The sequence below is a fragment of the Notolepis coatsorum genome, assembly GCF_963971535.1.
Source record: "Notolepis coatsorum genome assembly, chromosome: 1".
Taxonomy (NCBI): domain Eukaryota; kingdom Metazoa; phylum Chordata; class Actinopteri; order Aulopiformes; family Paralepididae; genus Notolepis; species Notolepis coatsorum.
The window spans coordinates 96,197,848-96,212,893 of NC_140165.1; the positions used below are offsets into that span (position 1 = coordinate 96,197,848).

The 15,046-nt window shown below is 45.0% G+C and overlaps 1 protein-coding gene across 1 annotated transcript in view; it reads left to right on the plus strand.

Annotated features, from left to right (window-relative positions):
- Positions 1-443: 443 nt before the first annotated feature.
- Positions 444-15,046, plus strand: part of LOC311243585 (transmembrane protein 151B) — a gene marked incomplete at both ends in the record, with an annotated part of 80,344 nt that continues 65,741 nt past the window's right edge. Inside the window, 1 exon segment of the mRNA XM_084332867.1 lies at positions 444-512. Coding sequence (XP_084188993.1) covers positions 444-512 — 69 coding nt within the window.

A 15,046-nucleotide genomic window follows, 5' to 3' on the forward strand; every position in this document is an offset into this window, starting at 1 on the left:
AAGCAGCAGAAAACAGCTGGGCAAAGAGGGCAAACGGTCGTCTACTCTATAGGCTCCTTGTGTTCACGAGAGAACAACGGTTATTTGTGTGTGTCCTCCTCACGTGTTTACCGGGGAAAGGTGAGGGATGGAGACGGTGAAGGTTGAGACGCCGAGCGGGTGGTTGAGACGAGAGAGGAGAGGGTGAGAGAGAGAGAGAAAGGGAAAAGGGAACGAGAGAGAGAGAGAGGGGTAACGTGATAGAGGGCGACCGTTATTAAATTCGGCGGAGATAATGCGTATTTGCCGCAGGCTCCGCCATCGTGAAATCGGATACCGACTTGCGGCGGATGGGGTGACCGAGCCCGCTCCGCCCGGGAGGTCCCTGCCGTGGGCCGCTACCGGGGTGGGAACAGACCGGGCCCCGTTCTAGAAGAGTGGAGGAAGGAAGGACAAGAGGGAAGATGCAGACGGAGGAGGAGACGGCGACCGCAGAAGAGCCCATTTTGGAGGAAGGGGCAGAGAGAGAGCAGGTAAGGGGGGAAATCTATCTATCTCTTTCTTTCTTTCTCTCTTTCTTTCTATTTCTCTCTCCCTCTCTCGATCCCCCTATCTCCCTCTGTGTGTGTGGCAGTTTGTAAATAGAGAGGGTCGTGACTCGTGTCTCTATAATGGTACAGTACTGTATGGGCACATTTTACTTTTCCAAGAACAACCCTCATCTGTTGTTAGTTTTACCCCACAAGTCACTTGACAGCATCTATCAGCACGCAGGTCTTTCTCATACAACATACACTTTCCTCGTGTAACCTTGTACCTGTCTGTCATACACCATTATATATCCTACCTAGGCCTATAGGCTGTGCTTCATCCTAGGCCATACACTGGAAGGCTGTGTAGGCAAGACTATGATTCTGTCAAGGATTTGACACATTTCCCTGCCTCCGGTGGTTCCTATTATTAAGTAGGCCTACTGTAAAAGGACACGGGATAGGACCTTGGCCTTGTTGTGAATGATGATGATGATGTAGGCTACCAATACTGCCTTTTAACCAGGCGATATCATACCAACTCAGAGTACAACCGTATTGTTTGGCCGCCAATCAATTATTTGTACAGAACAATATCAGTTGGGGTCATTAGACAAAATTATTGAGATAGGCCTATAGGCTAATACTGAGATAACGCCCTTTTATGTATTAAATCAAGCTGCTTTGCATTAATCGTTGACATGTTATAGTCTACTTGGAGCTAGGGCTGGGCGATACGGCCTCTAAATGATATTGCGATATTTTTTGGCCATATCACGATACACGATATATCGCGATATTTTGACATTTTCTCTAAAGTCTAAAGCACTTAAAAATGCTTGATTTAACCCTTTGATGCATACAGTCACGCCAATATGATGATTATAATAGTCCCTGCAACATATGTTTGCATTATTAAACCATGAAGATGCTTTAAAAAATAATTAAATGAAAATGTACTAAGAGTAGTCTACTGACACACTAATTAACTTTTTTAAAATTGATTTACATCTAAGACAATTTATATAGACAGGCTTTGTTTTAAGTTTGCGCTTTAAGCGTCTAAGTTGCCGTAGGCGATGATGTCACACTCGAACGTCAACACATGAACAGTTGAACACACAGAGATGGAAACTGGATGCCCGATATAAAGAAACGAATAACCAATAAATATGAAGTTATCTTTGAACCTCTGTTGTCAAGCCTCGTCAATATAACCCACCCCGTTTCCTCACGAATGGAACTGGTGTCGTGGAGTCCGCTTTGAGCGTGTGACACCAAGATGGTGGCGCATGCACAGCGCGTGAGCTACCATGCCACACTCTCCACAGGGAGGATGGAACAACTGATGGCTCCCGAAAAACCAGAGGTGAAGGTTTATGCATTTAAATACAAATACAACTTGGTGCACAAACAACACCACCATTGTGAGTCACTGCTCCGCTAATGTGGAATATATCATGGTTAAGTGCAGACTACCAGCGCAGGGAATTTACAGCTATACCATTGTGACTGCAGCCTATATACCTCCTGATGCTAATGCTAAGCTGGCAATGAATAATAATAATAACTAGACAATTCCGCTGGGGAAATTGTGAAAGTGTGGGTGATGCCTGTGCACCGCCAGCCAACAGGAGAGGGTCTCTCGCGAGCAGGGGTGCAGTCGTAATATCAGAACTGCCTGGACGCCACGTGCACGCGCGCTCCCGCATACGCGCATACATGTTCCCTCGCGTGTGCACAGACCAGCTCAAGTAAACCTCCCACAGGGCTTGTATTTTGGTCTTGCACTTCTCTTTCTTTGTAAATGCTATGCAAAGACTAGGTGATAAGTGCCGGGTACTTGGCGCACAGCGCGACAGTAGAGTGAAAGTTGTGAACGCATTTTTGTGTGTGCGCGCGTGCACGCGCATGCACATCCGTGCGCGCACTTCTGCTCAGCGAACTGCTAGGACGGCGTGGTACCGAGTGGTACCACCACTGCATCACTGCTCGCGAGTCTCTATGACAAACGGTTCAAAAGATAAAAAAGGGGGCATGGCCTAAGAATAGGGGGCGTGGTCAACATAGACCAATGAAAGAGGATATCCCTACTGAGTACAATGGCACAACCCGCAAGTCTCTACGACAAACGGTTCAAAATATACAAAAAAGGGGGATGGGCCTAATAACTAGATGGACTAGATCTACTGAACCTTTGTAACACTCTGCAACCCCCCCTCACTCCACTTATTATTATTATAATTCTTAAAAGAAAATTGACATATCTAGATACTATTATCTATATCTGTACTCTTACCTACTCTTACTAGCTGCTGGCCAGTATGACTTATTACCATAGTGTCTTTATACCTGTATCACTGTACATATTAATACTACAACTCTGTACTGTACTAATTAGCACTATTACTCAGTAGTACTCATTTATATATTTTATACCCAGTTTAATCTCCTGTACATTGTATAGTATTGCACTTTATTACTGTTACATCTGTACTCTGGTTAAATGCCAAACCTCTTTTTGTTGTAATGTACTTGTGCTGTATAATGACAATACATTTGAATCTAAAGTGTGTGGTTCTAGGCTACCAGCCAGGTACCGTGAGTAACCAACTAACCAACCTGTATTCAATCATTATCTATTATATCAATTATATTGGCTGCTTATGAATGTTGTCTTTTAGCTGACGTTTCTATCCAAAGTGACTTACAAATTGTGTACAACAAGTCAGCAAGAGGGGTACAACTCTGGCAGCTAAGGGTCAGTGATATTGTTCATCTAGCAGTGCAGAGTTTGAGTGCTACACTCTGAGGGCATAGTAGTCTAGACATAGTAGCATAGTACATAGTAGATAGTAGTATAAACAGTAGTAGCATAGTAGGCTATATAATAGTAAAAGACAGTAAGACAGTTTATTTTCAGTTTCTCAACATTATCAATTCCCAGTCACATTATTTCCTCGACCCACCAACAACATTATGTTTCAACCCTTGGCCCCTCCATGTCAAAGAGTGTGTGGGCACCCCTGTCCTAAGCTATCAATAAAACACTGTTAGAGGTGGGCAGTCTATATTCAATGTATTATACCTCACCTTCATAGAAATAAGGAAAAGACATACATCTCTTATTTATGCGAGAAACCAACCTTAAACCCCTTTAAAATTACATCAAGACAGTTACTGGGAATGACCTGTGTTGGCCCAATGTGATTGATTCGTGTATTTTTGTGAGTGTCTGTTTTGCTTTTATTGTTGTACAGGAAGACCAGCAGTCAGCTAATGGGGATCCTGATAAAAACATAATCTGTGATCCAAATGTAAACAAATGGGAAGCCCCACTGGCAAGAATATGGCATTAAATGGAGACAGTTGATTTGCTAGATGATTGACTGATACAGTACCCAGTACAATGACTAAGAGCTAGAGCAGTTGTCCCAGCCGCGTCTATTCGAAGCCCAAACAACTCGTGCTTCCGCGTTCGAGTTTTGCGCTCTGATTGGCCACTGACCTACGCTATTACGCCCCCCTTATCTACGCCAGTTATCTAAGACGCTACAGGGCAGCGTGGGGCTCTGAGAGTCACAGGGCAGGTAGTGGCAGGAAGCAGAGAGCCTAGTCTCTGTTTCACCTAACACTATTGCTCCGTGATCATAGCCATGTTTCACCTAACACTATTGCTCCGTGATCATAGCCATTCATCTCTAAAGCGAACCACTATTTGTAAAAGCCACAACCACGTTACCATATTTGTAATAATGTAAATAATTGTGTCGTTGTACATATTGTGTATATAAAGTTAGTAGCTAAGTTAGCTAACATAGCTTATCTTAGCTTGGTAGCCAGCATTACCTAACACTATTGCTCCGTAATCATAGCCATTCATCTCTAAAGCGAACCACTATTTGTAAAAGCCACAACCACGTTACCATATTTGTAATAATGTAAATCATTGTGTCGTTGTACATATTGTGTATATAACGTTAGTAGCTAAGTTAGCTAACGTAGCTTATCTTAGCTTGGTAGCCAGCATTCTCATTGTCGTGTCCATAAGTTCCCTGGCAGAATACTTGTGAGGACAAAGGTATACAAAGAGGAGAGAACCATTTTAAATCGGCCATTCATGCCGGCTAGCAAGCTACACGTCACGGCATGTTGATAAGCATGAACCGGTTGGGATTCGAATAGACGCAGCCCCACTCGGTGCATCAGTCACGAAACGGGCTACCACGATAGCTATGAGCTAACTAACGTTAACGTTACAAGCTCAAACACCTTATAACTACTACTATTGTCGTGTCCATAAGTTCCCTGGCAGAATACTTGTGAGGACAAAGGTATACAAAGAGGAGAGAACCATTTTAAATCGGGCATTGTTAGGAGTTTCGAGAATGCTGGCTACCAAGCTAAGCTACGTTAGCTAACTTAGCTACTAACGTTATATACACAATATGTACAACGACACAATGGCGTACATTATTACAAATATGGTAACGTGGTTGTGGCTTTTACAAATAGTGGTTAGCTTTAGAGATGAATGGCTATGATCACGGAGCAATAGTGTTAGGTGAAACAGAGACTAGCTCCGCGGCTAGTAGTAGCAAGGCTCTCTGCTTCCTGCCACTACCTGCCCTGTGACTCTCAGAGCCCCACGCTGCCCCTGTAGCGTCTATTCGTAGCGTAGATAACTGGTGTAGATAAGGGGGGCGTAATAGCGTAGGTCAGTGGCCAATCAGAGCGCAAAACTCGAACGCGGAAGCACGAGTTGTTTGGGCTTCGCTTCGAATAGACGCGTCCCAGCCACTCAGTCAGTAAGTCATTCACTCACGGTTGGCCACTCTGCCCCTAGTGGCAGCTGAAAGCATTTTAATCCATGCATCAATGCTTCACATCTCTGACACTGTGTGTCCTCGTCAGAATAGAGAAGACTGACTGATTGAACACAGGTTGGCCACCTGCCAAAGTGGCTTATGGAATTGACTTACCAGCATTTGGCCGGTTGCTATGCTACACATTTAAATCCTTGAGCATATACATTATAGAGAGAGCTACTATAGCTGGTAAAATGCCCTTTATGCCTCTTTTCCACTGCATGGTACCTACCTCGACTCGTCTCTACTCTACTCTGCCTTTTCGGTTTTCCATTGCCAACATTTGCGGATAGTACCTGGTACCGGGTACTCTTTTAGTACCTGCTTTTTCGAGGTTCCAAGCGGGTAGAAGTGATACCAAAGAACCAAGAACAAAGTGCAATAAACGAAAAAGGATACATTCACTGTGTATTCTGCCTCATTTATTGATGAAACAAAACCAACATCAACATAATTTACCACCAAGAACAAAGAGTTTAGGCTCTCAAAAAGATAGCAAATTTTGTTAGCTTACGTGCTAATGTGACTGGGATTTACCATTATAATAGTTAGCACTGCGGCTAGCGTACATAGCATACAAAAGATCGCTAATTTTGTTAGCTTACGTGTAGTTAGCTAATAAGGCACTGGTATTATAGATAGAATAGAAATACTTTAATCATCCCGAGGGAAATTTGACATTATCGGGATGATTAATGTATTTCTATTCTATTCTATTCTATTTAGTGTGCTCAGTCTGCCCAGGGATGTTGTGGTGGTTGGGACCCCCACCTCTGACCCCTGCCAGTCTGAGATTGGTCCCCACTAGAACCTTTCCTCCTACTCTGTCTCCTTCTCTGCCTGTCTACGAGTACTGTCTCAATAAAGATACATACTAAGGTGCCCACGATATTAACACTTCAAGTTCAAGTTTCTTTATTAGTTGTCATACAAAAATACAGAATACTTTTATATGAAATGCTTTTTTCCGTTCTGCTCCTGAGAGTGTGCTAGATAAAAATAAAAATAGATAAAATATAAAGTCAAGTACGTAAACAAGTGTAAACAAAAGTGTTCAATATACATACAATATACAATACAGAATAGGATTTTTTTTTAACTGAGTTACAATACAATATACAGTACAATGCAAGAATGGGATGAGGTACAACTTAGGGTAAGGTGCAATGAGGTATGAGTTGTAGTGCAAATCTCTTTACCAATAAATATAAAGTGTGTTAAAGTGTCTAAAGTGGGTAAAGTGGTTGCTACATTGAGTTGTTTATTTATAGTGAGTGTGTATGTGTGGATGTGTGTGCTGTGAGTGATTTGTGATTTGAAAGGATTTGAAAGGATGCAATTAAAAATTGCCAGGCCTGCAATTAAACATTTTTTTTCTTTTTTTTTAAAATTATTTAACCAGGAATTCCCATTGAGATACAAGATCTCCTTTGCAAGGGAGACCTGGCCAAGATGACAGCAATAACATTTGCAATACATCACACAGCAATAAAATGTGCGACATCACACAAGAACATAATAAATGTGCATGTATACAAAATACAATACATCACATGTAAACACAAAAACACAAAGCAGAATAGTCTACATGATAGTAAAAGTGTATAATACCGGGTAATACAGTATTTTTGCAGTTGGGACCCGACTACAGAAAGCAGCAACATTCTTCTTGTAGGAAGTTATGTAATACAGATTTAAATTCACCAAGAGAGACCGGGGTGTCTAAGTGGATAATGGTCCTGTAGCCCATTCCATGCCCAAGGTGCGAAGCTTGAGAAAGCTGTTCCTAGCTAACCCTGCTCAAGACAGAGAAAACATCTGAGCTGAGTAAGGAAAGGGTGGGGGGGAGCGGGGCTCGGGGGGGGGGGCATCTCTCTCTCTCTACTGGTTCAATTAATGTAGAAAAGTTTAAAAACGTTGCACTATAAAAACGAGCTGGATAGTTGATGATAATAAACATTTAAGATACAAGCCGCATTTTACAATAAACCTCTGTGGGGCTGCTTAAAAAATATATATATAATCGCAAATGTAATCGCAATCGCAATATCTGTCAGAAAAACCGCAATTAGATTATTTCCCAAAATCGTGCAGCCCTAGCTGTGAGTGTATTTTATGGTTTGTTACATAGTGTTATTGAGCATCCTGATGGCCTGGGGATAGAAGATCCTTCTGAGTCTCTCTGTGCTCGCCATGAGACTCCGGTATCACTTGCCTGACCGCAGCAGTTCAAAGAGGCAGTTATTTGGGTGGCTAGAGTCTTTGATTATTCTCTTAGCCTTACTCCTGCAACGCTTGATGTAAATGTCTTGGAGAGTGGGAAGCCCCCCTCCAATTGTGCGTTCGGCTGAACGGGACACTCTCTGTAGTCTGCTATGGTCTTGTGCGGTGCTATTCCCAAACCAGGAGGTGATATTGCCAGTCAGGATGCTCTCTATTGTGCATGAGTAGAAGTTCTTGAGGATCTTCGGACTCACTTTGAACTTCCTTAGGCGCCTAAGGAAGTAGAGGCGTTGCCGTGCCTTCTTGACTACACTGTCAATGTGTGTGGTTGTGGTCCATGTCAAGTCCTCGGATATGTGGACTCCGAGGTACTTAAAACTGTTCACTCTCTCGACCGGTGCCCCATCGATGATGAGGGGGCTGTAGTCCCTGACCCCCGACCTCCCAAAGTCCTCAATCATCTCTTTTGTTTTGCTGACGTTCAGGGAGAGGCAGTTCTCCTGACACCACCGCGCCAGATTCTCTACCTCTTCCAGGTATGCCCTCTCATCGTTTGCAGAGATCAGGCCCACCACTACTGTGTCGTCAGCAAATTTGATGATTGTGTTGTTGTTCCGCTGTGCCACACAGTCGTGTGTGTACAGCGAGTAGAGGAGGGGACTCAGAACACAGCCATGGGGGGCCCCTATGTTGAGGGTGATGGATGAGGAGGTGCAGTTGCCTGCTCTCACCACCTGGGGTCTACCCGTCAGGAAGTCTAAAACCCACTGGCAGAGGTCATAGTTCAAGCCCAGGTCCCTGAGCTTGGAGTTTGGAGGGGACTATGGTATTGAATGCTGAGCTGTAGTCGATGAACAGCATTCTCATATATAGTTCCCCTGCCTCTTGTCCAGGTGTGATGCTGCTGTGTGCAGCACATGGGCTATGGCGTCCTCCGTGGACCTGTTGGGGTGATATGCAAATTGAAGCGGGTCCAGGTTGATGGGGAGGGAGGAACAGATGTAGCCCTTCACTAGCTTCTCAAAACACTTCATGGCTACAGGGCGGTAGTTGTTGAGGCAAGTGGGCGTAGATTTTTTGGGTACAGGGATAATGGTGGACTTCTTCAGACAGGTGGGGATGACAGCCTGTTCTAAGGACAGGTTAAATATGTCAGTGAATACCGGGGCCAATTGGTCGGCACAGACTTTTAGGACACGGCCGAGGATACTGTCCGGTCCTTCCTGATATTCACTTTCTTAAAGGTCCTCCTCACCTCATGTTCTGTTATCCTGAACACTGAGTCTCCATCGGCAGTGCCCCCCCCTCCATTGCAGTGGTTTGTACGCTGGTGTTGTTATTCACAGCCTCAAACCTCGCATTGAAGGTATTGAGATAATTTGCCAAGGAGATGTCGCTGTTCAGCTTGAGGGAGGTGCCTTTGTAATCTGTCATCGTTCTGAGGCCCTGCCACATACCTCTGGAATCAGCCTGTTCTGCCTCTATTACTGTCCTCCTTACGTTGTATCTCGTCGCCAAAAATGAGTATACTCGTGTTTCGCCGCCAACGCTTGAGCGCCAATAACGAGTTTTTGGATCCTTTGATATTTTTCCTTTGATCCCTGTTCTAAACGGTCAGCCGGATCACTCTAGGTGTCCCTGGCTCATTTGCCTACGTTGGAATTGCAATGCCGATCGAATATCACCAGGTGGCAGTATTGTCTACCTTTTGAACTCTGATAGTCCAGTTCAGACATTGTCTCTACTGATCCCTTTCTGTCAATACTCGCTCTGAGGGGAAGGAGCTCTTGCAGAGCAATCGCTAGGAGATCTGCTCGCCTCAAAACCTATAGTTTCCCGTAAACAAGAGTAATTACATATAAATGAGTAATCACGATCACCGATGGGATCATTGGAATTATTCTTTTTGGAGTACCTTCTGGCTAAGGTAAGGTATATTCTATGTCTATTTTACCGAACCTGAAACATGTTTCTGTAATGATCAGTGTCTTATTTTACCGGACCTAAACCAAGCTTTTTCGATCCAGTCTTTTTCCATAAATCGCAAGATAAGGCGCGTTATGGTTTAGGTCCGGTAAGATGACACTGATCATTACAGAAACATGTTTCAGGTTCGGTAAAGTAGACATAGAATATACCTTACCTTAGCCAGGAGGTACTCCAAAAAGAATAATTCCAATGATCCCATCGGCGGTCGTGATTACTCGTTTATATAATTACTCATATATGGGAAACTATAGGTTTTGAGGCGAGGAGATCTCCTAGCGATTGCTCTGCAAGAGCTCCTCCCCCTCAGAGCGAGCCAGGAAAGAAAAGGAGCAGGACAGAGACAGTTTAGTTCAGACAATCAGAGTTAAAAAAGTAGGCGATACTGCCACCTGGTGAGATTCGATCGTCATTGCAATTCCAACGTAGGCAGATGAATCAAAGACACCTAGAGGGCTCCGGCTGACCATATAGAACAGGGATCAAAGGAAAAGATCAAAGGACCAAAACCAGAGAAATCTCTGGGTTTGGTGTTCAACGCATGGTTTGGCGGGCAAAGAGTTAACAACCCAAAGTCTTTCAACCACATTACAAAAGTCGACTTTGATCGATTATTTGCCTTGCCTAGCCTTGAGGCCATTGATGAGGAACAATAAGAAGAATGTTTACATGATAAATTGTTATGGTTTGTAACCGACCCCAATCGCACAACACAAGACAGGTATGAGGGTAAGCCAAGAAACGGGCATTTATTGAAACAGAAGGAAAAAACGGCACTGTCCCTTTAAGGGAGAAACACAAAATACTGGAAATAACAAGAAAGGAAAGGTACAGTGCCTTTAAGAGGCGAGCTGGCTAAGGGGAAGGCAAGGGAAGTCAGGAACAGGGAGGAACTAGGGGGAACTGGACAGGGAGGACTAGAAAGGGGAGAAGGGACAGAGGCCCGCGGAGGCGGGCTGGGGACAAACAGGGTAAGGCCTTGGAACAGGACGAGGGCAGGAGCTGCATACTGGAAAAGAGTAAACACACTGTGAGCAAATGTTCCAAAACACAATCCCAAGTGAAAAATATCTTCGTGTAAATACACAGTGGGAGATGTAAAGTCCAAAAATATTATCCCAGTGAAAACAAACAAAGGCACACGCTGGGTGAGTGACTGTCTGATTAAAAAGGTGGTAATCTTCAGTGTTATAGAAACAGACGAAAACGGAATTTGATCAAGACAGTCAGTAAAAACTCACCCAGACGTTTGTGCGCAAAGAGCGCTGGAACAGCAGCGGGGCGAGAGCGTCGCCACCGGGGAGCCGGCTGTCCGAGCGGAGGTCAGAGTGGTGCGCCACTGCTTGGAGTGTGCGCCGGTACAGAGAGACGCATCTGGAGTGCGTCTGCGTGGAGGAGCGTGCCAAGCTCGGAGGTCTGGATGATGCGCGTCTGCTGGGAGTGCGCGCTGGTACGGAGGAGCGTGCCAAGCTCGGAGGTCTGGATGATGCGCGTCTGCTGGGAGTGCGCGCTGGTACGGAGGAGCGTGCCAAGCTCGGAGGTCTGGATGATGCGCGTCTGCTGGGAGTGCGCGCTGGTACGGAGGAGCGTGCCAAGCTCGGAGGTCTGGATGATGCGCGTCTGCTGGGAGTGCGCGCTGGTACGGAGGAGCGTGCCAAGCTCGGAGGTCTGGATGGTGTCTGGGCGTCTGCAGCGCGGAGGTCTGGATGTGCGTCAGGACGACTGCTGCGCGGAGGTCTGAAGTGGATCACTGGGATGCCTCCCGTGGAAGTCTAGGGAGCGCAGTCCAGTCTCTCCCTCAGGCAACGGCGACAGGAGGCGAAGGCTGGAGCACATCTTTACGCCGGAGATAAAAACAGCATAGACAGAACAGAGGACCTCCCGAAGGAGTCTTGATGATAGAGAATATGATACCGAAAGTTACGGCATGTTACAACACGACCCCACGAGGAACAGAGTGGAAGAGCCAGGTATTTAAAGCCCACAGGGGAACTAATTAGAATGCACCACAGGTGCGAGAGGTAATTGATAATCGAACTAAAAGTGTGAGTTCGGCACCAGACCAATCAAACACATAATGACAGGTAGTACAGGTGTGGCCACTGAGAGAAAACGAGAGTAAAGAACGAGAGGGTGGGGGCTAGTGAGAGTGAGTGAGAAGGGAATTCCTAAACAGTAGGCTAAAAGGAAGGAAAGAGTAGGTGAGCAGCGGACAAAACCTCACATAAATGGAGGGAAGTGGGATTATTTTAATAAATACATTTTACAAGATCAGGTTTTACCTACATCAGGGGTTCTCAAAATGTTTATACCACAACCCTATTTTATTTAGGACTTTTTTTTCGCAACCCCACACTTAATGTATTTAATGTGGAATTAAGGAATATCAAAATAAAAGCACACGTTGTTGAACATGATCATGCATATTTATTAGAACATTTTATTACAGCACTATGTTATCAATACACATTTATAAAATGGCATATTTAGCCAAAATATGTTGCTAGAACATAATTCTTTTTTAAAAATGATTATTATAATAGTTTTACTTGCCAAAACGATCCCACTTTGGGTCGCAACCCGTAATTTAAGAACCGCTGACCTACATGTTATAAGATAGGGTTTTACCTACACGTTATAAAATAGGGGTTTTATATGTTATACGATAGGGTTAGCCTACATGTTATAAGATATAGGGTTTTTACAAGTTATAAAATAGGGATTTTACACCCCAGAATGAATGATGGGTTTATCTCTTTTTGGCTTGTATTGGTACATATACATACTGTACCAATGTAAAAAAAAATTACATTTCATGCCCCCCCCCCCCCCCCCCCCCCCTTCACTTAATGAGCACTTCAAGGGCATGGGGACGCGTCTATATTAATCCCAGCCGAAGAGTGCAAGAGCGCTTCCGCATTCTTCCCCATTCGCCGGTAAACAATGCGCATTTCCTTTTCCTTCGCCCAGGTGCTCGCCGCGCATGCGCATGAGGTCCTCGCTTGGTTTCAGACCCCCATTCAACACGGTTAATCACAGAACGCGCCATATTAAAGCCTTTGGTTCATATTTGCAACGCTGGTCGCAATGCTGGTCAATCACATTAACGCTGGTCAATCACATTAATCACAGAACACGCCATATTAAAGCGCTAATACGGTATATATATATACGCGATGGACGCAGCAGGCACACAGGCACACAAGCACACGGGCACAGACAACAACAGATAGTGGTGTTTGTGGGTCTTGATCTACAGTTGCACGTTACAATGTACAGTTGACAGCTGGGCTACAATGTACAGTCACGCGAAATAACGTTATGAATGCCCGAAATAACATAACGTTACAAAGTACAGTTGACAGCTGCGTTGTGTTAATGTACAGCAAAATAACGTTATGGCGTTATGAAAGTACAGTTGACAGCTGCGTTGTGTTAATGTACAGCGAAATAACGTTATGGCGTTATGAAAGTACAGTTGACAGCTGCGTTGTGTTCATGTACAGCGAAATAACGTTATGGCGTTATGTGGTCCTCGTTTGGATAATATGTAACGTTACAATGTACAGCGAAATAACGTTATGGCGTTATGTGGTCCTCGTTTGGATAATATGTAAAGTACAGTTGACAGCTGCGTTGTGTTAACGTTACAATGTACAGGGAAATAACGTTATGGCGTGTTATGGCGTTATGTGGTCCTCGTTTGGATAATATGTAAAGTACAGTTGACAGCTGCGTTGTGTTAACGTTGCAATGTACAGGGAAATAACGTTATGGCGTTGCGAGTGAATCTGGTCCGCGTCGCGATAATATACATGTATTCCATTTCGGCGTCTGAGCGGGGGAAAAGAAAATGCGCATTTGGAGGGCGTTACCGGGGCCAATCAGGGCAAAATGCGGAAGCGCTCTTGCACTCTTCGGCTGGGATTAATATAGACGCCATGGGGACTGCCCACTCCTCGTGATTCTGTCTAATGCCAGGACTCACAGTGCACATTTCATTTGCATTTGACCTAAAAGAACATGCCAACATTTTGGGAAATAGAGCTTAGCACAATGAATGGAAGCGGACATGGCCAGTTAGCCTAGGCATTGTCCAACTAACACCTCTCCCGAAGGCTAACCGGCCATGTCCGCTTCCATTCATTGTGCTAAGCTAGGCTAACATGCAGCCAGATAGCTTTCTACTGAACGCACAGAGGAAACTGGTATCTATCTTCTTGTCTCTCTCTGGAGAAGACGGTAAGCGAATTTCCTGATAGCTCTCTCTCTCTCTCTCTCTCTCTCTCTCTCTCTCTCTCTCTCTCTCTCTCTCTCTCTCTCTCTCTCTCTCTCTCTCTCTATTTCTCTGTCTGTGTCTCTCTTTCTCTCTCTCTCTCTGTCTTTCTGTCTGTACTAACATGCAGCAGGGAAACTGCAGTTGCAGGGAAACTGCACTGACATTTCTGTCACACTCGTCCTTTTCTCCTTTCACCTCCTGTCTAGCGTCTGCAGTGTAATGTGATGCAATGCATTCTGTCTGTGTCTGACTCTGTTCTACTTCATTGACTCCCCCATCCTGCTCTGTTGGTCTCTCTTCTCTTACAGAACAGTGCTGTCTTTCTCCTCCCATCTCTCCTGCCTGCCTCTACCTCTCTCTCTCTCTCTCTATCTCTCTCTCTCTCTCTCTCTCTCTCTCTCTCTCTCTCTCTAACTCTCTCTCCCTCCCTCCCTGCCTCTACTACCTCTCCCTCCCCCCTCTCTCTCTCTCTCTCCCTCTCTCTCTCTCTCTCTCTCTCTCTCTCTCTCTCTCTCTCTCTCTCTCTCTCTCTCTCTCTCTCTCTCTCTCTCTCTCTCTATCTTTGTCTGTCCAATCTCTCGCTCCAATCTCTCTCCAATCCTATCCACCTTCTCTCTCCCCCCAGCCTATACAATATATACTTGCTACTCTACCTATACTACTACCTACTATGCTACTATAACTATACTACTACCTACACAGTAAATCTTGCAGTGTCAAATGGAACAAAATACACTCGGGAATATGTTATTTTGACACTGCAAGATTTACTGTGTACCAGTCCTCTCTCTACTCCTCTCCTCCCTATCTTCCTTCCCTCCTCTCTCTCTACCTCTTTCCTCTCTACCTCCTCTCCTCTCTACCTCCTCTCCTCTCTACCTCCTCTCCTCCCTACCTCCTCTCCTCTCCTACCTCCTCTCCTCCCTACCTCCTCTCCTCTCTACCTCTCTCCTCTCTACTCCCTCCTCTCTACTCCCTCTCTCCTCTCTACCTCCTCTCCTCTCTACCTCCTCTCCTCTCCTCTCTACCTCCTCTCCTCCCTACCTCCCTCTCCTCTCTACCTCCTCTCCTCTCTACCTCCTCTCTCTCTACCAGCCCTCCTCTCTACACAGTAAATCTCGCAGTGTCAAACTAGATTTACTGTGTACTATCTACTAAAGTGTGATAAATAACGAATACGG